The 23,724-nt window shown below is 41.7% G+C and overlaps 2 protein-coding genes across 2 annotated transcripts; one reads left to right on the top strand and one right to left on the bottom strand.

Annotated features, from left to right (window-relative positions):
• Positions 1-1,827: 1,827 nt before the first annotated feature.
• dpp3 (dipeptidyl-peptidase 3) lies at positions 1,828-10,207 on the top strand. Its single transcript, XM_072661606.1, has 18 exons — positions 1,828-1,911; positions 2,802-3,112; positions 3,190-3,279; positions 3,392-3,529; positions 3,638-3,712; positions 4,818-4,908; positions 5,043-5,173; positions 5,287-5,417; positions 5,751-5,809; positions 6,400-6,594; positions 6,695-6,807; positions 7,238-7,330; positions 7,425-7,487; positions 7,569-7,693; positions 7,799-7,919; positions 8,043-8,222; positions 8,994-9,156; positions 9,331-10,207. The coding sequence occupies exons 2-18, from the start codon at positions 2,843-2,845 to the stop codon at positions 9,471-9,473; spliced, it is 2,181 nt and encodes a 726-aa protein (XP_072517707.1). The 5' UTR covers positions 1,828-1,911; positions 2,802-2,842; the 3' UTR covers positions 9,474-10,207.
• Positions 10,208-10,306: 99 nt separating this feature from the next.
• rin1a (Ras and Rab interactor 1a) lies at positions 10,307-23,467 on the bottom strand. The gene is made up of 11 exons (XM_072661619.1): positions 23,178-23,467; positions 17,695-17,883; positions 16,177-16,291; positions 15,925-15,997; positions 15,742-15,833; positions 14,569-15,155; positions 13,281-13,782; positions 12,887-13,195; positions 11,802-11,933; positions 11,487-11,653; positions 10,307-11,379 (listed from the first exon to the last, which is right to left on the bottom strand). The coding sequence occupies exons 2-11, from the start codon at positions 17,881-17,883 to the stop codon at positions 11,074-11,076; spliced, it is 2,472 nt and encodes an 823-aa protein (XP_072517720.1). The 5' UTR covers positions 23,178-23,467; the 3' UTR covers positions 10,307-11,073.
• Between the last annotated feature and the right edge of the window lie 257 nt (positions 23,468-23,724).

Genomic DNA, 23,724 nt, shown 5'->3' on the forward strand with positions numbered 1-23,724 from the left:
TGATCTGTGTATAATGTTCTGGTATTATCATACAGATAATAGTACCCTATAACACCAAAAATGTGCAGAAGTACAAGTGCAGGAAATAACAGACCAATGCACAATCAATTGAAAATGAATTGATTATTTTTAATATTCATTTGCTTGTTTCACTTCCTTACCCTCTGACCAAGAGCAATGTGCAGAACAGAGAGCCAGTCAGAGCAAACCGGTGGGCTAAGTAGCTATGGGCCGCACCAACGTGTTGTTTCTGAAAACCTATTTATGCCTGTGTGCTTTTCAGTATGCTGAGAGAGTAGAATGCAGATGTCCCCCATCCCAACCAAAGGACACAAGTTTACAAAGTCTATGTGCAAGTAATTTATGGCCCAGTCAGCTGAAAAAGTTCATAATTCTTGGTTGCGCTGAAAATAAAGCTCTGTGTTTGTACCATTAATGTATATCTATCTGTCTATTTATATGTCTGTCTATCCATCCAGTCTGTCCATATATCTGATTGTCTATCTATCTAGTATGTCTATCTATCTATCTATCTATCTATCTATCTATCTATCTATCTATCTATCTATCGGGTATGTCTGTCTGTCTATCTATCTATCTATCTATCTATCTATCTGTCTATTTATCGGGTATGTCTGTCTATCTATCTATCTATCTATTTATCGGGTATGTCTGTCTATCTATCTATCTATCTATCTATCTATCTATCTATCTATCTATCTATCTATCTGGTATGTCTGTCTGTCTATCCATCTATCTATCTATCTGGTATGTCTGTCTATCTGTCTGGTATGTCTGTCTGTCTATCTATCTATCTATCTCTCTATTTATCGGGTATGTCTGTCTGTCTATCTATCTATCTATCTATCTATCTATCTATCTATCTGGTATGTCTGTCTGTCTATCTATCTATATATCTATCTGGTATGTCTGTCTGTCTATCTATCTATCTATCTATCTATCTATCTGGTATGTCTGTCTGTCTATCTATCTATTTATCTGGTATGTCTGTCTGTCTATCTATCTATCTATCTGGTATGTCTGTCTGTCTATCTATCTATCTATCTGGTATGTCTGTCTGTCTATCTATCTATCTATCTCTCTATTTATCGGTATATCTGGTATATTGATCTATGTCAAAGTTTACATCAGACTTAACATGATTTATCACTGATCCAATACACAGCAGATAGACCAACACTTATTTGGAATGTAATGTGTGCTTCTTTAGTTAAATACACCCCCTTAACAAATCTCTCAACCAACGCATCCAGATCTTTTCCCAGTCCTCCAACCAGATCGACTGATTCTGGGGTGATGAATTCTACTGAATCAGTGATAAATTACCTTCGTGCTCCTCTTTTACTGCAGTTACAACCACCACTAGCCCAGGAAAGCTTTACAGTATTTGCTTACTGCTGTGAGGGTTTTAATCAGCTACAAGTGCATTACTGAGGTCAAGAACTGATGCTGAATGATTAGTTCTGGATCACAAACCCATTCCAACTCATATTACACTTATTACAGCTCCATCACCCCAGAGAACCCAGTTCCTCTGCTCCACATGCCTGTGATGTACTGCCTTACACCCCTCCAGACGACTGTTAGCATTGATCATGCTGTCCTTAGGTTCATGTGTTGCTGCTATTGAGCGATTCACAGTCAGAAAGGAGCTTAATTTGCTGTACAAACTTCAGGACGGTCTCTGTGGATGAGACTGGCTAGAAGAGCTCCTTCTTGTTCTCCAGCATGAGCCCGCTCCTCGACACCGCGCTCTGATTGGCTGCAGCCGCAGTCAGTCTTCATTTCTCGCGCATGATTGGCTGTGGGGCGGGCTTTGCGTTGAATGGATAGCGGAAGTCGGTGTGGACAGTGAGCTTGCATTTTGACAGCGTTGGACACAGGATTCAGGTAGAAAGTGGATTTAAATTGTGCAGCAGTTTTCGCAACGAGAGGGTTTGAATGAATGGATGAAATATAATCAGACAGGGCCTCGTGTGACTGCGTAATTCACTAGGCTGGAGAACCCGGGCAGCACAAGCTATCAAGTTAGCAAACCTAAGCTAGGTTAGCTTTGTTAGCTTGAGCTGCTCAGTCTTTCCAGCAGAAGTGAAAGTAATACTAGAAGCCCATATCTGCAACTTACGGAGCCTGTAAAGTATTAAGGTAGAAAAATAATATTTAGACATTTAAAACGGCCCCTTGACTCAAAAATCCGTTCATTTGATGAATAATCCGGTCCCTCAGTTTAATAAATTGTTTCTTCAGTTGAACTAAAATATCCTCTCTGGACTAAGGGAAGGATTTATTAAATTAAATGTATTAAATTAAGAAATAAAATTGGGAAAACGGTTTATTCTCTAAATATAAATTTCCCTGTCAACTGATTGTCCATATGGCTGTAGAAATCTGGTGGTCCTTCAGTACCAGTGCAAGAGGATAAACGTGCTAATTTGACCTAGTTATATGAAATCTCCGAGCTTCATTATTTAGTGATATTTCAGGTAGTAATCCACTATTTATTACCTTTATTACTCATCAGTATCAGTTTGCTCCATTTCCTTGACAGCTAAACGTAAAACAAAAAAAATTGCCAAACTGAGATTTATTCTGGATGCACAGACGACTGTATTTACAAATCTCAGTGGCTTTTCTTCAACAGATTTTATGTAGACATTTGGTGATTCTTTTCTGGCCTTCCACCTGTGCTGCAACTCCTTTATTAAAAAGACCACTTAATAAAAAAAATAAATAAAAGATTTCTCAATATTAAGTCATTTGTATTATGCTCTTTCTTACAGAACCCTTACAGTGAGAAGAGGAACACTGCTTGTGAACCAGCATGGTGGATTCTCAGTACTACCTCCCCAATGATGTTGGGATCTCCGCTCTGGATTGTGGAGAAGCCTTCCGACTGCTGTCACCCAAGGAGCAGTTGTATGCACATTACCTCTCTCGGGCATCTTGGTATGGCGGTCTCGTGGTGCTGCTGCAGACCTCCCCGGAGTCTCCCAACATCTATGTGCTCCTGCAGAGAGTGTTCCGGAAGCAGCCCCCTGCACAGCTGGAGGCTGTGGCAACTGCAGCGGGACTGACCTCAGAGGAATACCAGGTTAGAAATGCTCTTTACTTACTCTCACTCATACTGTGTAAGTGGAACTGGCAACATTTGTTTTCTCCCCTCCACAGGCATTTCTTGTATATGCTGCAGGGCTTTATGCAAACATGGGAAACTACAAGTCATTTGGTGACACCAAGTTCATCCCCAATCTACCAAAGGTAAATGCTCTGAAGCATCAAAAGCAGCTTCAGTAATTGCATTTTTTGTATTTTACGTGTTTTATATCTGCCAGTGAAAATCAGAACTGACTGGACTTAATAATATGTGCAGGAAAAGTTCAAGGCGCTGGTTTGGGAGAGCCAGGCCTATAAGGAAAGCTCTGGCGAGATCGAGGCGCTGTGGAACAGCTGCTCTCACCTCCTTTATTCCTTGGAGAACAAGCAGAAACAGCTTGGTCTTGGGGAAAAGGTAAGACTACTTCAAACAGTCTTGAGTCATTTCAGCCTTGTCGCTTGTTTTTACAACTTTTCTGCACTAAATATTTGTTTGTGTGGGTTTTATTTTCTGTCTCTTAAGGGAATCACCACATACTTCTCAGGGAATTGCTGTTTAGAAGATGCTGAGATGGCTCAGAAGTTTCTAGACTCCAAGGTACTCCCCATTGTAATTCTTTATTTTTGCTTTTCTTTGTTTAGTTTAGGTTTACAGGGACCAAACCCATTATCAAACATTTGTTGGGTGCAGTGGTGTTGGGATCATATTGGCAAATAAACGCTTACAAAAATGATTGCCATTGGATAGATGCTTAGATGTGGCTGGTATTTCAAAGCGATCTTGAATAGGGTTGCACAATATATTGTTTCAGCATCGTCACATCATTTCACACAATGTACACATGGACAATAGTCATGTTGCTGGATGTACAATGTCACGTAAGGCAAATTAAATCATACACAATTATACTACAGCTGATACAAGAGGAAAATTGACACTGTTCTCACTGTTCTTTTCCTTCCAGAGGCAGATTATATATGCTCAATGTCATTCATTTTACTCCAGTCTTTAATACGTGCATTATTAGTATCACAACATGTTAGATATTTAACCTCTGGAGAAATCTTGTAAAAATATTATTGCAGGTTTTTTTTTTAATCAATATTGTGTCGCCCTAATCTTGAATTCATTTATTGTGATCTGGAGAAACTGACATTTAGGTGAAGCTGAGCTACTGTGCTTAAATGTTAGAATTTTTATTAATTTAATAATAACCCTATAAAATATGAACTTATGAAATTTACCTGAAACGGTGGTTGTGTTTTTTTTAGGTAAATTGTTATTAAGTACTTGCAAGACTACAGATTTTGTTGCATTTATTTTCTTATTCTCATAACTTGAGTAAATCGGTTTGCTGATAAATAAGTAAGCCTAAAATGTGGTAGTAACGTATGCTATTATAATTTGCTGTGTAGAAATAACATTTTTAATGTTTAGATCTAAAATCACCCCATAATTCTTGTATTGGAACGTTGTTAAATATTTTTTAATAAATATACTACTTTAGCAGGTGTGGTTAAACTATTGTTAAATGTTACGTTCAGGTCTTTCTTCTGATAACATTCTGTTGGTGTAATATCGAATGTCCTCCAATCTCCTTCCAGAATGAAGTGGAGATTGGATTACATTAGGAGTCCTCATATAGCAAGTGTCCTGCTCATGTTTCTAAAGTAATACCCTGATATTTGTAATACCTTCCTAGAACCTGAGTGCCTACAACACCCGCCTGTTTAAAAAGGAGTCTGATGGGAAGCGCTGCTATGAGGTGCGCCTCGCCTCTGCAGTGAAGAAGGGTGAGGAAATGGATAGGCTGAATGTTTCAAGATCCACTCATCTCATGTTCATCCCATGTATATCAGAAACATCTACTTGTTTTAGCGATTACCTCAGAGTTCCTTGCTCAGGCTTTCTCTCCCGGCTTTTGCAGACTGTGCTGTTGAAGGGGAGACGGAGACTCGCTGTGGCACATTTGACTTTGAGGATGCATCATTTACTGTTCAGAGAGGAGACTATGCACTTCTCATGGAGAAAGTGAGCCAGAACCTGGAGAAAGCTAAGGTGTGTGTGCATGAATAATGAAAGTCGATCTTCTCACTGGAATCGCTGGATCTGTGCAGGATACTAGTGGTCTTTTCTATGATGTAACTTCTTGTTTTTGTCTAATTTCACAGGCTTGTGCTGCAAATGAGAACCAGACACGCATGTTGGAGGAGTACATCCGCAGTTTCACCTACGGTTCTGTGGACGCTCATAAAGAAGGCTCCCGTTTCTGGATCAAAGACAAGGGACCTATTGTGGAGAGGTACTTAAAGACTACGGTTCCTCACATACACTAAATGGACAAATGTATTAGGACACCTGCTCATTTGTTGTTTCTTCTGAAATCAAGGGTATTAAACCCCACCCCCCCACACCTTATCCCAAAAGTATTGGACAACGGTCATTCCAGAGAACACAGTTCCACTGCTACACAGCTCAATAATAGGGGGCTTTATGGCCCTCTAGCCCACGCCTGGCATTCAAAATTGTGCCAATAGGTTTATCTGTTTATCTGCTCCAATATGTTTACTATGTTATGGAGTCTTACTCTATTGGCTGTTTTTACCAATACCAATCACATGTTTCTGCTTTGTAGTTACATTGGCTTTATCGAGAGCTACAGGGACCCATTTGGTTCAAGAGGAGAGTTTGAAGGTAAGTTTTTAAAGAACAGATCTACCCTCTGTATCAGTGGGTGTCTCGCCTGCTCAGCACATGTGAAAATGCATGTCAGGTGGTTTGTATGCAGAGTCAGGGTAGAAATAAAACAGTCAGTGACCAGTGGACCTGTCAACATTCAGAAGGTTGCCACCCATTGCTGTGTAATAGTGGGGAAAATCCTCTTAGCCTTGTCCTCAATTGAGATGGAGTTACAATTATAAAACTAGCCATTTATATTCATTTGATGTGACGTACGTGACCCTGTCAAAGCAACCTGGACTTCAGTAACATCTCAGCAGTGCCACAAACTGATTGCCTCCAAGCCATGCCGCACTGAGGCAGTAATTCACATATTCAGCAGCCCCAAACAAGTGTTGAGTGTATAAATGAACATCCTCTGTCAGAGGTTGGACCTTACATGTAGGAATATAAAATGAGTTAAATTTTTTATATTATATTAAAAATAGGAACAAAATGACCTTTATCATGATATTCTCAGTGTTTGTGATGCGCTAGTATTACATTATTGTTTTTACTGTTATTATTATTTTTAAAAATCCGTCTTCTTACACCTTTTTCTTTAGGGTTTGTTGCTGTGGTGAATAAGGCCATGAGTGCTAGATTTGCACAGCTGGTGAGCTCAGCAGAGATCTTGCTGCCAGAGCTGCCCTGGCCATCAGCTTTCGAGAAGGACCGCTTCCTCAAACCTGACTTCACATCATTGGACGTGCTCACCTTTGCTGGCAGTGGTATCCCTGCAGGAATCAACATTCCAAACTGTGAGTTCTGCCTTTAGCTGTTGCTTTAGCTTCATTTGACTGTTGCCATATTCTTTCCATATTGACAACTTTTTTTTTTTTTTTTTTTTTTTTTTGGAAGATGATGACATTCGACAAACTGAGGGCTTTAAGAATGTGTCACTTGGGAATGTACTGGCTGTTGCATATGCCACCCAGAAAGAAAAGCTGACTTTCCTTGAAGAAAAAGACAAGGTAAACGGCGGTGCTTTTATGGCAAAAATTAAATCAACTAAATGGACTTGATGGTTTGTTACATGTGTTCTCCTTGTGTCCACGTGGGTTGACTAGGAAGAAGTGGACACTTAAAGCAATACTTGGTAGCATTTGTACCTTAAAATAACCGTTTAAAATCGTTATGATGCTCCACTGACCTGTAACAGGGAAAATAGCGTCTTTGTCACTCGAGACTCTGCACACTACTAACCGTGCTGTGCAACTTTGAATACGCAGGCTGGTCGGTGTTCATAAGAACTGTTGTAACCAGTCTGTACCTCTTAGCTTGTCCAGAAATGTGCGTCCTTTAGTGGTGGCTCAAAGCATAAGTTACACTTTCTGACTGTAGGGGGAGCTCAGGAGCAAGAAATACCCAGATTTAGTTTCACTTGTTCTTCTTTGCTTGCAGGATCTCTATATTAAATGGAAGGGCCCTTCTTTTGAGGTCCAAGTGGGGCTTCATGAGCTTCTAGGCCATGGCAGTGGAAAGCTCTTTGTCCAGGTAAGACTATGGTCTAATGTATGGTCTAGATCAGTATATGGTTCACGGCTAAATCACTTCATTTTGTGTGTGTGTGTGTGTGTCATATCTATAGGATGAAAAGGGAAACTTCAACTTTGATAAGGCTGAGGTCCGCAATCCAGAGACAGGAGAGTTGGTGAGTCTAGCTATCATTTCTTTTTGAGAGTAGTCGTCCATGGAACCGCCGTTTTACGAACGTCCAACGATCTTCTGTCAGATCTCCAGCTGGTATAAAGGCAGTGAGACGTGGGACAGCAAGTTCTCCACTATTGCGTCCTCATATGAGGAGTGCCGGGCAGAGTGTGTGGGGCTTTACCTCTGTCTCAACAAGCAGGTGCTTAGGTGAGCAAGCCCATGACTCTAACCCACACCCACATTCACACATTAATCTTCCTACTCTTCACTGTAATGTGTGAGATGTTGAGATGTTTGTGTGCTTGGCCACAGCATCTTTGGCCATGAAGGTGAGGAAGCAGAGGAGGTGGTGTATGTCAACTGGTTGAACATGGTCCGTGCTGGCTTGCTGGGTTTGGAGTTTTACACGCCAGAGAGCAAGAGCTGGAGACAGGTTTGTTTCACAGCTAACTTCTGATGAGCGGATTTTCCTGATCTGCTCCTAGTTTTGGATGATTTTCTTTATAGTTTGGAGCCCCCTACTCCCTGGGTCTCACTTTGTGTGTATTTGGTGTAGGCTCACATGCAAGCTCGTTTCGTGATTCTACGTGTGCTGCTGGAAGCAGGAGAAGGGCTGGTGACCCTGAGCGAGACCACAGGCGCGGATGGCCGGCCTGACGCTCTCATCACACTTGACCGCAGCAAAATCCTCACGGTGGGCAAGAATGCCATTCAGAAGTTCCTCTGCAGACTGCAGGTATAGTCATACAACAGGATCTCACATTTGTTCTTTATTGATTTGTACTTTTTAGCATTCTTTCATGGTTTTCAAAATCTGTTTGTCTCCATCTCCTGAAAATAATATATATTTTAAAACATCTTTTACAGGCTTCTACAGAATCCTAATTGTTAGACCACATTTAAAAGCTGATCATTCATTTAACCTAAAAAATAAGGATGTCTGCTCCAGTTCTTTGGGATCAGGGCCGACCTAAGCATGTTTTAATGGATTCGGTATCTGCTATTTTAATCCCAGTCCAGTTGCGATCCTTTGTTTTAACTCTATTTTGACCTGCCCCTACCTCACAGTTCCTGTAAACTTTCTTTACGATAACATGTTTAAATTTAGGAATATTCTGTAGTGGCGTAACGATACATATGTATGGTTCTATGTGTTGACCAAAATGTAACTGAAGAAAAATGATTACAGTAGGGTTTGCCTAATCTACTAAAGACACTATATCTGGAAGGCAGGAGGGGTGTGGTGACTGACGTTAACATGCTGGAGTAGGTTGTGAATTGGTGCTGGTTGTTTGCAAGCTTTAGTGTTTAAACTGACACAGTTGAATTAGATATTATAATTTAAAAAAATGTCTATAATCCATGATGCATTGTATTTTATTTATTGTGCAATTTTATTTTTTTATGCATTACTTCTGTCTTGGGCTATGGGTTGAGAATTTGAAGCACAGAACCTAGAAGTAGCTATTATCTGTGCTGTAAACTCTGACTGCAACTGTGTATCCAGGTGCACAAGTCAACAGCTGATGTGGAAGGAGGCCGGGCCTTGTATCAGGGGTACTCTGCAGTGACCTCTGACGGTTCACATGACTTCTTGCGTCTCAGAGAGACTGTGCTGCTCCGCAAGGAAGCCCGCAAGATGTTCGTTCAGGCCAACACTCGGGTCAAAGGTGGGTTTTCTCAGCTCCTGATACCAGTACCAGTACATACCAGTACCAGTACATACCATTCACTGTTTTATTTTTTTGTACTCTGTACTCTAAATCATGTTTATCAGAGAATTTTCCAATTTTACTTTTAATACATATCATTGTTGTTCATGCGCACTCTTCGCTGTGCTTCAGGTGAGGCAGTGGAACTGGAAGAGTATGAGGCCAGTGCTGCAGGGCTGATTCAGTCGTTCACTGAGCGCTTCACTGACGATGCTGAAGAAGTGGAGGCTCAACTGCTGGAACTGGCCTCCAAGGACGCTACCTGCTGGTGCTGAGGCGAGACACTGCACCCTGAGGGCCAGCCTCTCAGATTAGTGTGAGACCACATTGAGCCGGCAGGTACAAGCTGCCTCGCCGTAATGCTAAAAATCTGATTGCGAGAGGGAGCACGGGCTGCCCTGGAAGAGATGGTAGGAAATTTTCCAAGAAAATGAGAGGGTCACTTGGAGGCACACTTAAATTCAGACACACATGCACAATGCTTAAGGCTTTACTCGTTCGCTCACAACACAACTCGCTGTTCACGACTTTTGTTCCTCAGCAATCTGTTCACTAGTGTCCGAGAACAAATCTATGTCAGTTATTAATTCTGAGTATGCGATCACTCCTCTGTATCTGAGATGAGACCACAGCCTACGCTTCCCACACAGATGGAGATGTGTTAAAGCGTGGATGAAACAGAATGTGCACTGTGAGGGTGGAGTGGGAGAAGCACTTATGTAATCCAAACCCATCACACCTTCCTGAGTTATTTTAAAACTAACACTTTCTGCATAATCCACTAGTAGTAGTAGTAATAGTTGCTGCATCACATGTCATTAGCTGATTATTCGTGAAATTAGGGGGGAAATTACCAGTTTAGTGCGAGGCTCCTCAAGATGGTTTCTAGCATTGTTGTTGATTTACGGGACTTTGATTTTCCTGAAGGCATGTAGTGTCAAAGTGTACTGTGTGTGATTGCAGAAAACAGGAGCCTTTCCTACCAAATAAAAGTCAGTCATTTTCCAAAGTGTCTCCATATGACCTATTTTTCCATCTGAAGCTCCAGTATTCATTTTACTGTTCATTTCAGAATGAACATAACCGTTCCAAAGTATTAAAACAGCAAGACTGTTATTGTCATCAGACTTTATTGCCATAAATCCACTAAAATGGGTGTGCCCTCTATAATGTAAATAGTTCAAATAAATAGAAAAATGTAACATGAATAATTTCAGCAACAACATTGGTCTTCAAGGTTTACAGACCCTTTGAAGGCATCTGAAAGGCATCACTTGCACCACAATAACACAATTTAGATCATACTGTACAGTTATATTATAAGAGTTACGCAGTTGTGGTTCCATGGGTCTCTGGACTTCTTAGTGTTCTCTTACTCTAACTCTAACCGTTGAAGTTTGTAAAGGAGCTGTAGTTTTAAACCGGGTCAAATCAAGCATAAACACGCCTTCTGATTAAAATGCGCCATGTTGGGCTACATGAGGAACAGGGCTGGGAATTGCTGTGCTAAATCACCATACAGAGTAACTGAAAAGATCGCATTACCCCCATCATACACTTACGTTCTTACAGGCCATAGTTTGATTACAGCAAAATGACGTTACTAGCAGCATCTACAGTCAGTCCTCACTCAAGAGCACACAAATAAGATGATGAATGTGCCAATATTACTCTGATCAGCACTAATTGTAAGTATTATACAATAAAAGATGGAGGCTGTGAAGTTATCAACAGGCTTCCATTGATCCAACTGCAAAGTAATACATTTTAAAAGGAGACTGAGTGAAGGTACACCAAACCAGACACGTAAGAAGTTTTTCATAGTATTCATACTCTGCTGAAGATTGTCAGGTGTTCATCTGCACTACAGCCACATTATGAGGCTTCTGCAGAGAGGTCCAAAGCGCCCCCTCTTGTCAACTTGTGGGACTTCATATCCTGACTGGATTGCTGATAAACGAGGGGAGCGCTGCTGGCACCCAAGTCCTGAAACTGAGCTTCGGAAGGCAGCGGCATCAGTTCACCATCGCTTCTCCAGTACAGGCCGTAGTCTTCCGGCTGGTCCACTCCAAACTTGGCGGCGCAAAGTTGTGCCAAAGCTTCTCCGCTGACACCTGCTTTCCACTGCAGGGTCTTCACCAAGCTACAGTTTTCATCTTGAAAGAGCACCTTTACAAACCTCTGGAGTTCAGAATGATAGTTCTTGTTATTATGGATATGTGGTTATTCTAAAATGCAGTACAAAACCTGACCTGGTAGAAATCCTGTATGTAGTAAACCTCACTGACCTGTTGCAAGTTGATGTCTTTCTGGCTCTTGGCCTCGCTATTACGGCGCCGGCTCCACTCCTTCAGCGATTCCCTGACCTCCTGGGTAAGTCCACTGGAGGGCACAGCCACTGGCTCACTCTGGATATGGCTGAGGCTGGCATAAACGCTCGTCAGATAGTATCCACCTAAACAGAAGGGTGAGATTAGTGGTGAGCTGAAGACAGAATTGATGCAAAGGATGTAACTGAGCACGGAAATATCACATGATTGGAAAACTGATCATTTTTGGAATGGATTATCCTCAGGAATGTAAGCTAAAATGTTGATCTGTACCTTCTCCTGTGAGCCAAGGTGTTTCCAACAGCTCCATCATGTACTCCACTTCCAGTAAAAGCTCAGGCATGTTGCACTGCACTATCACATACGAAAGAGCTGGCAGGAAGTCATCTGCTCCAAATTCCTGTGCTGTTACGTGAAGAACAGTATTACATATTTTGCAGTTTTTCAGATATTTGAGCTTCTTGGACATGGAAAAAGATCAGCCGCATGCAGAACTCTAAGAATAAAATGTATATATTCTCTTATACTCTAATAATGCATCTCATTGTCTTAAAGCAGCACTACTGAGAATTTGTATTTGTTGCTCCTTCTACAGTCGGGAAGTGGAACTTGAGCTTTGAGCCACCCCCTTTAGGGAGGACATGCTTTACACATGTCTTTCTAGACAAGCTGAGAGACAATGAAAAGCATACAGAATGGGGCAGTAGAGTAATGTCACAAGATTTTACACAAATTTGACTTGAGGTTATGCAGTATTGTGCTTCTCCAAAGTTACACAGTACAGTAAGCAGGGTGCTGAGCCCAGCATAGCAACGATATAGACACCATTGTCCCTTTTACAAGTCAGTGGAGCATCAGCATGATTCTGCAGTTGTTATTTTTAGATAAAAATGCTACATATCGATGCTTTAATGATGCTACCAATCTTGTCAGGTAAGGATTACACCACCTTCTCACCAGAGACAGTAATTGTCCACTCGTCTACTTACTATGTTCTTTATGTCAAAGCAGAATCCAACACTAAACCCCCCACTTTCCAGGATGCCATCTGTTGGATGCACAAATCTAAATATGTGAGTAACCAGTTCAACACACTTGATAGAAGACCAGGATACTCTGACTGACCAGCGAAATAACCTGACACTCTCGATTCTCTATCTGGAACAGCCGCTAAATACTGAAACAGGCACCTCAACTCTAGTTGTGCATCTAGTTTGAGGAAGAATGCACTACAGTGGACAGGAACGTTCTCAAAGGAGTGGTGTATTCCTTACCTGTCAGGATTAGTATGTGTGGCTGATGCATGTGACTAACTTCTGTCTTTTTAAAAGGTCAAAGAGGTTCTAGAGAACACTTACCAGTATTACTCTTCATGGCTTTATAGATGAGCTTGCAGATCTGCAGGAGCAGGTGTACTTTGTCAATGGGTGAATAAGCACATTTCATGAGCGACAGCTTCCGCTTTATCTTCTCGATGCCCTGGGTGTCTGGAACTGGCACTTGCACCCCAAAGAGGTCATGGGGCAAGTTCTCTCTGGCTCTCCGCATACTCTCAGACATGCTCTTGAGGCTGCCGTCACGTTCATGCAAGGTGTGGAGTGCTGCACAAATCTGTGCTTTCAGAGGCTTTAGTACACAGCGGAATAAGGCCTTTTCCAGTGTCTGATCTGCAAATTCACACACAGGCACAATTCAAATACAAAGCAAATTCAGGCTGACAGGCTAGTGTCAACTAAAGTCCTTCTTTTATACCTTTCTCATCTTCTGGCACCAGCGTCTCAATCGGGGGCTCAAGTTCTCCACACTCCAGTAGGAAAACTTTAGCCTGGCTGATAAAGAGACGCAAGCCCTGCAGCAGCTCCACAGCAGACGTCAGGGACTGTGGCTTCAGCGCCTCCCTCTGGTCCCTCAAGAAGTCCTGAACAAGGGTTCCAAAAGCCATACGCCTGTCACGAGAAAGGTCCTCCACCAGCCTCGCAACCCGCTTCCCCGGGACAAAAAAGGACAAGAATGCAGCGCTCATTTTGCGCAGCGCCGAAACTGAATGCCGGGGAAGATGAGGGGAGGGGATGATAGGGTTACTGGTGCCCCGTGTGAGGGGAGGACGCTCAGGACTCGTCTCGTCTGTCTCATCTAGGCTGCTGAGGGAGCTGCTGCTGTCCAGCTCACTGAGAGATGGAGCAGGCCTTCGTTCCAATACCAGTCCTACCTCCTCATCTTCATCCTCACTCTCTCTCTCCAATTTCCTACAACCCTGCACATAAATATGTAAATGAACAATTTTATTGGTGAGTATCACATTTTTGTAGCATTTTGAATTAGTATGCATGACATAGTCTCTCGGGGGTATTTCATAAAAAGGAGTGATTGCTTTTGGGCGTGCCAAAGACCATAATATGAAGGAAGTAAATGAATTTGCAGGTGTATCGAAGCGTATGGTCATACGGGTCTACTAGCAGTGGCTAAAATCCCAGTCTACAAGAAAGTCTTGTGTCTGTGGAGTCTTCTTTAAGTCTGCTTTTACTTTTAGAAGCAATTCTTACCTGAAAGCAAAGCAATTTTGAACCCTGTCAGCAGTCCATGTCCGTCAATTTGGTCTCACAGCCAGAATTCTGACAAAAATGTTTTGTAGACTGGGATTTTTGCCACTGCTAGTAGACCCGTATGACTGTATGCTTCCATGCACCTGCAGATTCAGCTCCTTCTTTTACACTATGGTCTTTGCCATGCCCAAATGCAGTCACTCCTACTGAGTTGCCACAGCGACCCTACAGATTAAAGTTCCCTCTGTTTTCCAAACATCTAGCAGTTTCGCTGTTGTGACAGTTTTCACACTGTTCTAGCTGTTTCACAATCATGGTTTTTCTCATGCTTGGCACCAGGTTGGCAGTCCTTCTTTATGTAGGGAGGAGTAGTATCTCCCCCAACAACGACGAATGCTACCAGATTGTGTTGGGCGCACCCAGCTTTAACTTGTTGGTTTAAAAACGGAAAGGATGGAAGTGTGGGTGTGATGGGTCCGGTACAGACAACGTTATACCTGCACAAGGGCTTTGGGCAACTGGTAGTCATCTTCCTCTGCAGTAGGAGAGAGAGTGGAGATGACCTTGCCAGAATTCTTCTTTGGCAGAGCAGGACAAGGCTGCAGATAGTCTGAATCCGCCTCGGCAGCTTCTGTCTTCTCTTGAGCTTCCTCGCTGGTGTGAACCACTTCAGTCTGCTGCACAGACTTTCCTTTACTCTTGGCTTTTGCAAGAAGTGGTGGAGGTGGTGGTGGGGAGACGGGGGGTGAGAGCGAGCTGGAGTTTTCAGTGGAGACACGGACCTTAAAGCTGCGTTTGAAGTGATACCGCTTGTGCATGGCGCCACGGACAGGGTGCTCTTGCAGAAAGAGTGGGTTGATGAAGCACAAAGCCCCCTGCCCTGCCCCTAAATCCAGCTCAGAGGGACTTCGTGTGTGAATCTGACAGAACTCCTGAAAGAGGGTCGAGCTTGTGCTTGTGCTAGCTGACGAGGCACAGTCTTTTGGAATAGGGTGTGGGGTCAGATCTGGGTTTGGAGGGGCATCTGGTACTGGTGGAGGACCATTACGAGGACCACGGAAGTTCAACTGCGAACTCCAGAATTCTTTAGAAGATGGATAGAGGAGTCATTTTGATTAGATCAAAACATTTATTTTGCAGACACAAGTTATTATAAGCCTTGATGTGAGATAAGATTGACCAAGACTGGATGGTCTACACTACTGTGCAAAAATCAGAGCCTTTTGTTTTTTGGTCAAAAAGATCATTACATATGTAAGTTCTTCCTAAAAACTGTTCAGCTCGGTAATATGTGTGTTTTGCTAATAAACACAGCATATTTCGTTCACAAGATATCAACTTTTTTCCAGATAAGAAATGTTGGATGAAAACCACAAATCAGACATACAATTATTTAGAGTGACTGGGTCTATTTAAAGGGTCTCAAGAACCCTGTGTTTTCCGTTCATGTGTTTCTAGCTTCTTTTTTAATGCTGGAGAGTGAATAAATACCTAATGGCTGATTTAATCAGAAATTAAATAGACCTAAGGAGACTCTTTGACTTTTGCACAGTAAAGTTTTGGTACTAAACTAATTTCCAACCAGCATTTAATTAAAAATTCCTCATCATAACCTTATGCTTCTCGTATTAAACACCACATGTATGCATACTGTAAAAACTCGTACTCACCGACACCCATATGAGAGATGGACTCAAGCGTTTTGTGAGACGAAGCCTTGGCAATGGCCTCTGGTAATTCCAGAGTGAAGGGAAGAACATCCCTAAAGTATAACAGTAAGTAAGAAATTTTACCTCATGAATCACTTTAACAATTGAGAAAGGAATATCTGTCAGCAATGAGCTAAGACGTACCGGCTCACGCAGTAGAAGGCAATGAGTCGGCAGAGATCCGGAAAACTGATAGCTGAGCTCTCCAAAGAGAAGGCTGGGGATAAGTGGGAGAACACAGGAGAATGTTGAACTGAATGAAATGTATTTGCTCAAAGCAGAACCATTTGGAAATCCATTCATTTCCATAATTAATTCTTACTTCCACAAGGAGGGGAATATAAGCACTTATTATGAGCATCTTATTGTGTCTGTTGGTTCTCCAATATTACTCACTTGAGTCCTTTTCTCGGATAACAAACTGCTTAACAAAAGACGGCACGCTATCATCTGCTAGCCTGACACACAGCATTTTCTTCTGGGATGTGCTGGACTTTCGCACCAGGAAGGTCTACAAAAATAAAAATGAAGAGCAGACGTTACAATCCATGTTGTGGAGACATTTATTATTTATGGTACGCTGTTTTAGCTTAAAATGCCACCAGCGATACAAGTCGTAACTCAATTCTTACTGGTAAAAACTCAAATTCAAGATCCCTATAATGTTACTATGAGTCTTACTGACAGGACGACATCTTGTTATATATAATTCCGACCATTGTTACCATTGAATGACATGGAATCTTAGTCTCATTTGTCTATAATTACATTGTTGTACCAAAACAAAGTCCAGTTAAATGTCCCTCAGCATTGAGCTGTGGAGCAGTGGAAAAGTGTTCTCTGGAATGATGGATAGTGCATCCAGTACGTTTGGGCTGAGTTGGGGATGAGGTGGCTGGTGATCATCCAACATCCTAACTTCAATAAATAAAATCTAAACAAGCAGGATAAACTCTTTTTAATGCATGTTTAATACCCAGTACGTTTGTCCACATAGTATATTTACACATTTACATTAAAGGCATTTAGCAGACTCTCTTATCCAGAGCGACTTACAGAAGTGCTGCCCAGTTTACCCAGAAAATATCTTTAGCTAGTTTGTATCAGCTAGGATTCAAAAGAAACCTCTAAGCTTAGACACTACTAAATACAAAAGTCAGTATTGAGACCGCAATACTTGACACTACACTCTTGGAAGAGATGGGTGGATGTCGTTCGGACACCCAGGGGAAATTCTTCCACCACTTCAGTGCCAGGACAGAAGTCAACTAGTAAAAACTTAAAGAAGTTACTAGTACAAACTGCAATTCCAGATACCTCCACTATAATTCTGACTAGTAAAACGTCCAGGCCCACATATCTGTAAATGAATCCTGACTAGTGCAAATACTCATTTAGGAAACTTTGACTTTTTGTAACATACATTCAGGATATTTGTAGTTGTCATTTTAAATTAAGATTTCCAGTTCAGGTTATAATACTAATAACTATAACAATAATCATTGTTATTATTCTATTTTTGAATAATAATAAGAATTACAGCATAGATATCTGAAATTACAGTGTTTAATCCATGTAAATCAATGTTAACACAGAACTAGTCAAAATTACATTAAGGATATGTCACCCTTTCCATATCACATAAATATCATTATAAATATCACTGTTCTTCTCAGTGTGGTCATGTGTTGCGATCAATCTAATTGTCCCCAATTTCTTGTTTTTGTGAGTCTCTCTCCACATTATGTAACAAGCCTGTTCTGCCCTCAAGCTTATGAAGCTTGTTACTGCCTCTTGTTGAAGCACCAGACCCGCAGAGTTGTCTTAGCCTGTCTGGAGGTCACTGTTGGTCAGTCAGTTATATATATAAAAGTGAGAGCGGACATTCGGAATTAGCGAGTAGCTTTTCCTCACCCCTGGCGGTTCTCGCTGCAGGATGTGAAGGGCCGTGGCTGAGTTGATGGACAGCTGTAGCCACACGGGGTACGTGAGCAGCAGGCGGTCAAGCACACTGATGCTTTTCAGAGAGCCTCTCTGAGGACATGCCCTCCTCTCCCCCAGCGACTGGGGGTCCGGATAGTCGTACACGGGGTCTTCCTGCATCTGAGACACAAAAACACATCTGAGGAGGAGAGCAAACTTAGAGGAGTATTGCGCACACGTAGGGTGACTTGGACATCAAATCAGTACCAGGACATTCCGAATGAATGTCTGTGGCTGAAGAAGATCCTGAGGGATCCTATGATGTTCTCTGTGCTCAAGTCATATCTTTGCTAAAGTCATTGTTTCTTAACGTCAAGTGTAACACTGGGTGAAAGAAGCCGTTTGTGGATGTAAAACCAGTTGGTAGGTTTATTTAGGTAAGGGCTCTCTATGAACAGGTCAGGCAGGAGCAAAACACAGTAGAGGCTAAATCAAGGTGAGCAGACAGGCCAGGGTCAAAATCCGGAGTGCAAAAGTACTAGCAGTCAAAACAAGAGGGCAAATTTTAAAGATTGGTGGAGTCGTGTGACTGACTGATGGATTCTGGGAGTTGGAGTCTGAAAGGGAGACTGAGTCTGTACTTAATATCAAGTGTCAGAATAACAATGTTATTAACATGTAATCACATAATTACACTGGAATTGGCTGTGTGAAAAACATTTCCACACTGGTCATGGTTGGACACAAGGCTGTCCATATATATATATATATAGGGGCAATTTAGCAAACCAATTCACCCACTTTGTACTTTTTGAAGATGGGAGGCAGCCAGAGTAGCTCGAGGAAACCCCAAAATCCTTGAATTAGGGAGTACCTAACCCACAAACCTATGCTCTTGGATCTGTGCAACACAAACACTACCTGCGGAGCCACAGTGCCATCACTTGAAAAAATATATAATAAAAACATTCTCAATCTAAACCAACTAAACCAGCAGCTTTGCTAGTGTATGTGCTGCACAGCTCTATAGATACAGATCCACCGGAAAATGGGTCAGAAAGGGTGGCTGATTTACAGTTTTTGTTTCAGTTGCCTGAATCAATGCTTATCATAAATGCTGTCACTGTTTACAAGAAACAAGAAACCCACCCAGACCATCGCCATGAACTTCCCTTACACGAAATACACTGCATCCACTTTACAATTACATTACATTCTCGCTTCCTCTTTTTCCCGGACATTATGCCACCGGTTTTCTGGAATGGTTATTTTCTACACAAGCATGTGCCTTGTTGCTCCTCTTGACCTCAGTTCTAGCTTCTTGTGGGAAACTCCCTCAGGGTCTCGTTCCTCCTTCTGATCATGTGAGGACTGTGCATCATGACCTGACTAATTCTATAACTTCATTTTGTGACGCACATCTCTGGGCCAAACCTGTCTATTCAACAAACACCACACACGTTTTACATTATTTATAGAATCAGAGGACCGGACATTTCAGTAGTGAAAGTCAGACTAGCTGCTTAATGGTCTTCTCTTTCATCTGCTTCTGCAGCTTCTTTTATTTGGACCACTGTGAGGTGCTAGAACTACAGCTTGCATTACATATTTCAATTTCCATTACATATGCATTTATATATCATTGCACTACATATTTCATATTATCAACAGGAGTTTGAAGTGAAGCTCAGAGTTATCTGAAACTGAAGCTTTGTGTCGACTCCCTGTGTGACTGAGTTATGCATGTGGGATGTGAATCAGGCCCACTCCAGCCAAAAGTCACTGTCAGATATATTTTTATATAAGCTGCTTCTATTATTATATCACGCCTGAGTTGTTCAGAGTTTTGCTCTGGGTAGGAACAGCATTGTGTTATAATCAGTATATGGTCAAATTCACTGGGTCACTAGGAATGTGTTAAAGTTCTAGGCGGACACAACAAACCATAATTTAGACCTTATTGTGATAATAAAAACTGATCATTTTTTAATGTAATTGAATTAATTGTGAAATGTGGAGCATCTCATGTGCTTGGCTAGATGATTGGGTACCATGTAACTCACTCACTCACCACTTATTCATTTACATTAAGCAGGCTATTAGCAGATCATCATATCAGTGACAGTGGGCCTTTGATTTAATTACATTCTTTTAATGATTATATTATATTATATAGATTTCTGCACTGAATCATTCACTGGGAATATTACTGCCCTCTTATTGTGGCATTCCCCTGCCCAAGAACTCTTACTGGGCAGATTGTTGCCCAGTGACTATAGACTATATACTATATATATAGTCAGTACATAATGTTCTCATTTTAGCACAAGAAAGATTAAAAACAGACACTTAATTAATTAACTGAATAGGACAAATTGGCAAAAGGGCTAAAGAATATAATTATTAGAATATACTTTTATGATTTTTTTTTTTTGTTTCAAATGTGTCAATCAAGTTTTCCTTTGATTTAGGACAGTAAAATAAAGAAAGTTTGGAGGTGTACTGAAAAAGTTAAATTTGGTCTCCCTCTGGGACGCCCTCTAGTGTCTGACCAACAAGAAGACATTCTCAAGTAGCAGTACTCACTACATACGGTATTATCTGGGGGGACAAAAACAGGACAGCTAGGAAAGGAAAAATAGCCTAGTCAAAAGTTTAGCATTAAAGCACAGGGCACAGGGCACTACAGAGTCATATAGGACAGTCAGCTGTCATTTCAGTATCGGATGAGTAATATTGATTAGGGACTTACAAGTTCCAGAAGCCAATATTGTGCAGTCGAACAGTCGAGCCTACTTGAGTCGACGTGCTTCAGCTGAAACTGCTGAAATGTCATAGGGTCTTCAGTAGGTGCCCTTCTTTTTGTTTACTGCTGATTCCCATCTGCAGATTAGAACTCCCTCGTATCGCATGATACAGTCTCCAGACTGGGAGACTCTTCACCAATGAGCACTGAGGCCTTGCTAAGATTTGAATTTATGACCTCCTCAATCTTGACAGACAGGCAGTTAGACAGTTGTACCACTCCAGAGCTGTGAAACTACACCATATAAAAACACACTCTCCTCTGAGGGAAATGTACCTTTTGTTGAACCTTGTTTTACAGCTCGAGAGTGGTACGAGTATCTGACCACCTGTGCGAACTGATACTGCAGTTTGAGCTCAACTCAAAATGTACCGTTGACCTAACTGAGATTCAGAGCTAAAGAAAAGTATGAGATAGGAGAGGTCCTTTATGAGCCCCCCCTTTTTGTTTTCCTAAAAATGTTCTTTCTTTTCTTTACTTTTTTGGAATCGAGGCTGACTCGAGTTTTATGCATTCCACGAAGCATGGAAGCAAAACGACAGCCTCTGTGTTCTGTGGGTGGGGGTTCAGAGAGGGGAACTGATTGGTGGGACGCTTTTAGCGTGAAAAAGTTTGGGAACCCCTGGCATAGGTTGACTCTGAGTGGGCTGGTGAAGAATTCTCTTTGTTTTCGGCAGATGGGTGCTATAGCAACAGCGTCCCACACGTCCTACTGGGCATTTCCCACCTCCACACACACACACACACACACCCCTATGCTTTTTTTAGGATTTCACGAAAGGTCTGAAACTCTCGAACACACTTCAAAATCCATGTAGAAAAGATGAGTAGTTTTGAGGGCTCATGGGACGTTTGAAACGAGGGGCTTTTTATTGTTTTTTTAAGCCTTATCTGCGCTTGCATGGATTAGTGTGTTATTACACATTCACAGCACAGAAATGTTCTACCTCTACGTCTGCATATAAAACCCATAAATGAGATGGAGATGTTTCAAGGAACATGATCTATGGTGTCTTTGGAAGTTAGACAGGAAAAAGAAATTATGTGACGTAAATTACAGAGTTGGTGTTTAGGCTGGAGGGGCAGACCGCAGCTCTGCTTATAAGGCGTGGTGTACATGAACTTAGCAAGTCCAGGCTTGGTGAGGTGGAAGCCTTTAAGTATGTGCTGTGGAGGTGTATTATTTTTGCACAACAGCCATGAGGCTGTAAGTGCTACTTTGCACGGAACACTATGGAAGTAGGAAAAATCCAGTGATGTTAACTCCTATGAGCTCTGGCACATTCAAGCTCTGGTACTTGGTTCTGATTGCGTTGGGTTAATATCGGTAGGTCTATCACAGGCAGAACTACACCAAGAATGCCATGATGCAATTTAGTTATATAAGCACCACAAAACACGTAAGGGCGAATAAATGTTGCAAGGGACAATTAAGGGCTTCCATGGTTGAAACCTCAGGTAAACCTCAGGTCCTGACAAGCTGACTATTAAAGCAGTTCATGAAGAAACATCCCACCGAATGTAGCATTAAAAGATCTATGCTGATCCAATCCTACTTGGGCCAGCTCTTGCAACCTAATTTCAATGGTTCATGAGGTAACATGAGCAGTCTCTCACCTGAAATGCACATCATCGCTGTCTGAACAAAACCTTGTATCTCCAAAATAGTAACTTTACACAACGTTTTTTAATGCAACTCACTATAACAAGATTTCATTTTGGAACATTTCTATTAAACCCTTTTGACACAATGTAAACAACAGCAGAGGATTTCAAATTATGTAAACAAATGTCAAATATTAATTAATGAAATGGACTAAATGGATATATATATATATATATATATATATATATATATATATATATATATATATATATATATAAGGTTTTGTTCATGCAGCTAGTCATGAAATAAAGGAATACGTTATTTTAAAAGGCTGGTGATGATCCTGATGATGATGGTGGTGGTGGTGATAGTCATAATTATTGCTGTAGTTGGTGTCCTGGTTATTAATAATCATATTATTAGCAGATGTACTATTAGTAGTAGTGTAAGTATAACTACCAGAATTTCTACAGTGTTTCTATATAGGTAAAGAAATCTCTTCTTTCTTTCTGGGGCTAAAAATGCCAGTACAGCTACAGGTCCTAACTGACCATGTTCAGTTTCTCAGGCCCATTTACTTGGATATACAATCCCAATACAATGATTACTATAGTATTATGAATACTATAGCATTAATATACTGTTATACAACAATATCTTACTGTCTCTCATGATGCTGCTTTAAGTTAAGATAGTGGTCGCAGCAAAGAAAGCTCTCAGTTCAGTCCAGAACTTTAATGGAGAAACAGGACCTGGTAAGTCCTAGCCTGGGACTGTGGTCAGCAGGCTGTGTCCTGTGAAGAACTGCAGAAGATAACAGCAAAGTCATACTTCGTTTTCTCTCCACCACCTTTCCCACAGGGGCGCAAACTTCCTCGATCTCAGCTGTCCTTCTCTCGTTCTCCTTCCCTGAGCTAATGTTTGACCAGCATGCCACAAGATACGCCAAGAGAAAAGCAGCTCCGTGCAGACAGGCAGCTACCAGAGGCCGTCCTACCTGTTCCAGCTCTCCAGAGACCCAGAAGTAGCTCTGTCCTGCTTTGTAGAGGAGAGGCTGCTTACCTTTCCACTCCGTTCGGCGATCTCTCTAAATCCCAGCTGTCTTCACACCTCTCCGTCACACAGAGCTGTCAGGTCCATGAAAGGTCTTGGACAGCTGAATGATCAGACAAAAAAAAAACCCCTAAACGGCAGTGTTTTTGTTCATGGGGGAACTCTGCAAGTTATTTCCTCTTCCACGTGTCTGAGAAGATGCAGTCCAGCCCTCTCCCGGAGTGTATGTGAAACGGTGATTCAGACATTATTCACACGCCGTCTTCCTCTGCGCCTTTTCCACCCGCGTGTTTCTGAATGACAGGCCAAGTTTGTCTTATTAAAGCATCTGCGCATGCGCCTCAAACCTACACACGAGTCCACGGTCCCAAACTGCGATACTGTGCTCTACTACACCACATCACCATCACCATACTATTACTAGACTAGACTCTCTCAGACTTTACTATACTGCATTACAGGCTACTATACTACACCATCTGGCTACTATACTATACTGTACTGTACTATACTATTCTATACTTTTGGCTATAATACTTTACTACTGGCTACTGAT

This window comes from Salminus brasiliensis, chromosome 18 (assembly GCF_030463535.1).
Source record: "Salminus brasiliensis chromosome 18, fSalBra1.hap2, whole genome shotgun sequence".
NCBI lineage: Eukaryota > Metazoa > Chordata > Actinopteri > Characiformes > Bryconidae > Salminus > Salminus brasiliensis.

Bases quoted from the DNA above. Each gene is read 5' to 3' on its own strand.
- dpp3 (XM_072661606.1), top strand. From the start codon at position 2,843: ATGGTGGATTCTCAGTACTACCTCCCCAATGATGTTGGGATCTCCGCT. The intron at 3,280-3,391 runs GTAAATGCTCTG...TAATATGTGCAG, and splicing joins TCATCCCCAATCTACCAAAG to GAAAAGTTCAAGGCGCTGGT. The intron at 3,530-3,637 runs GTAAGACTACTT...CTGTCTCTTAAG, and splicing joins AGCTTGGTCTTGGGGAAAAG to GGAATCACCACATACTTCTC.
- rin1a (XM_072661619.1), bottom strand. From the start codon at position 17,883: ATGCAGGAAGACCCCGTGTACGACTATCCGGACCCCCAGTCGCTGGGG. The intron at 13,783-14,568 runs GTATAACGTTGT...ATTTATGTGCAG, and splicing joins TGCCCAAAGCCCTTGTGCAG to GGTTGTAGGAAATTGGAGAG. The intron at 11,380-11,486 runs GTCAGTGAGGTT...TCTGAACTCCAG, and splicing joins AAGACATCAACTTGCAACAG to AGGTTTGTAAAGGTGCTCTT.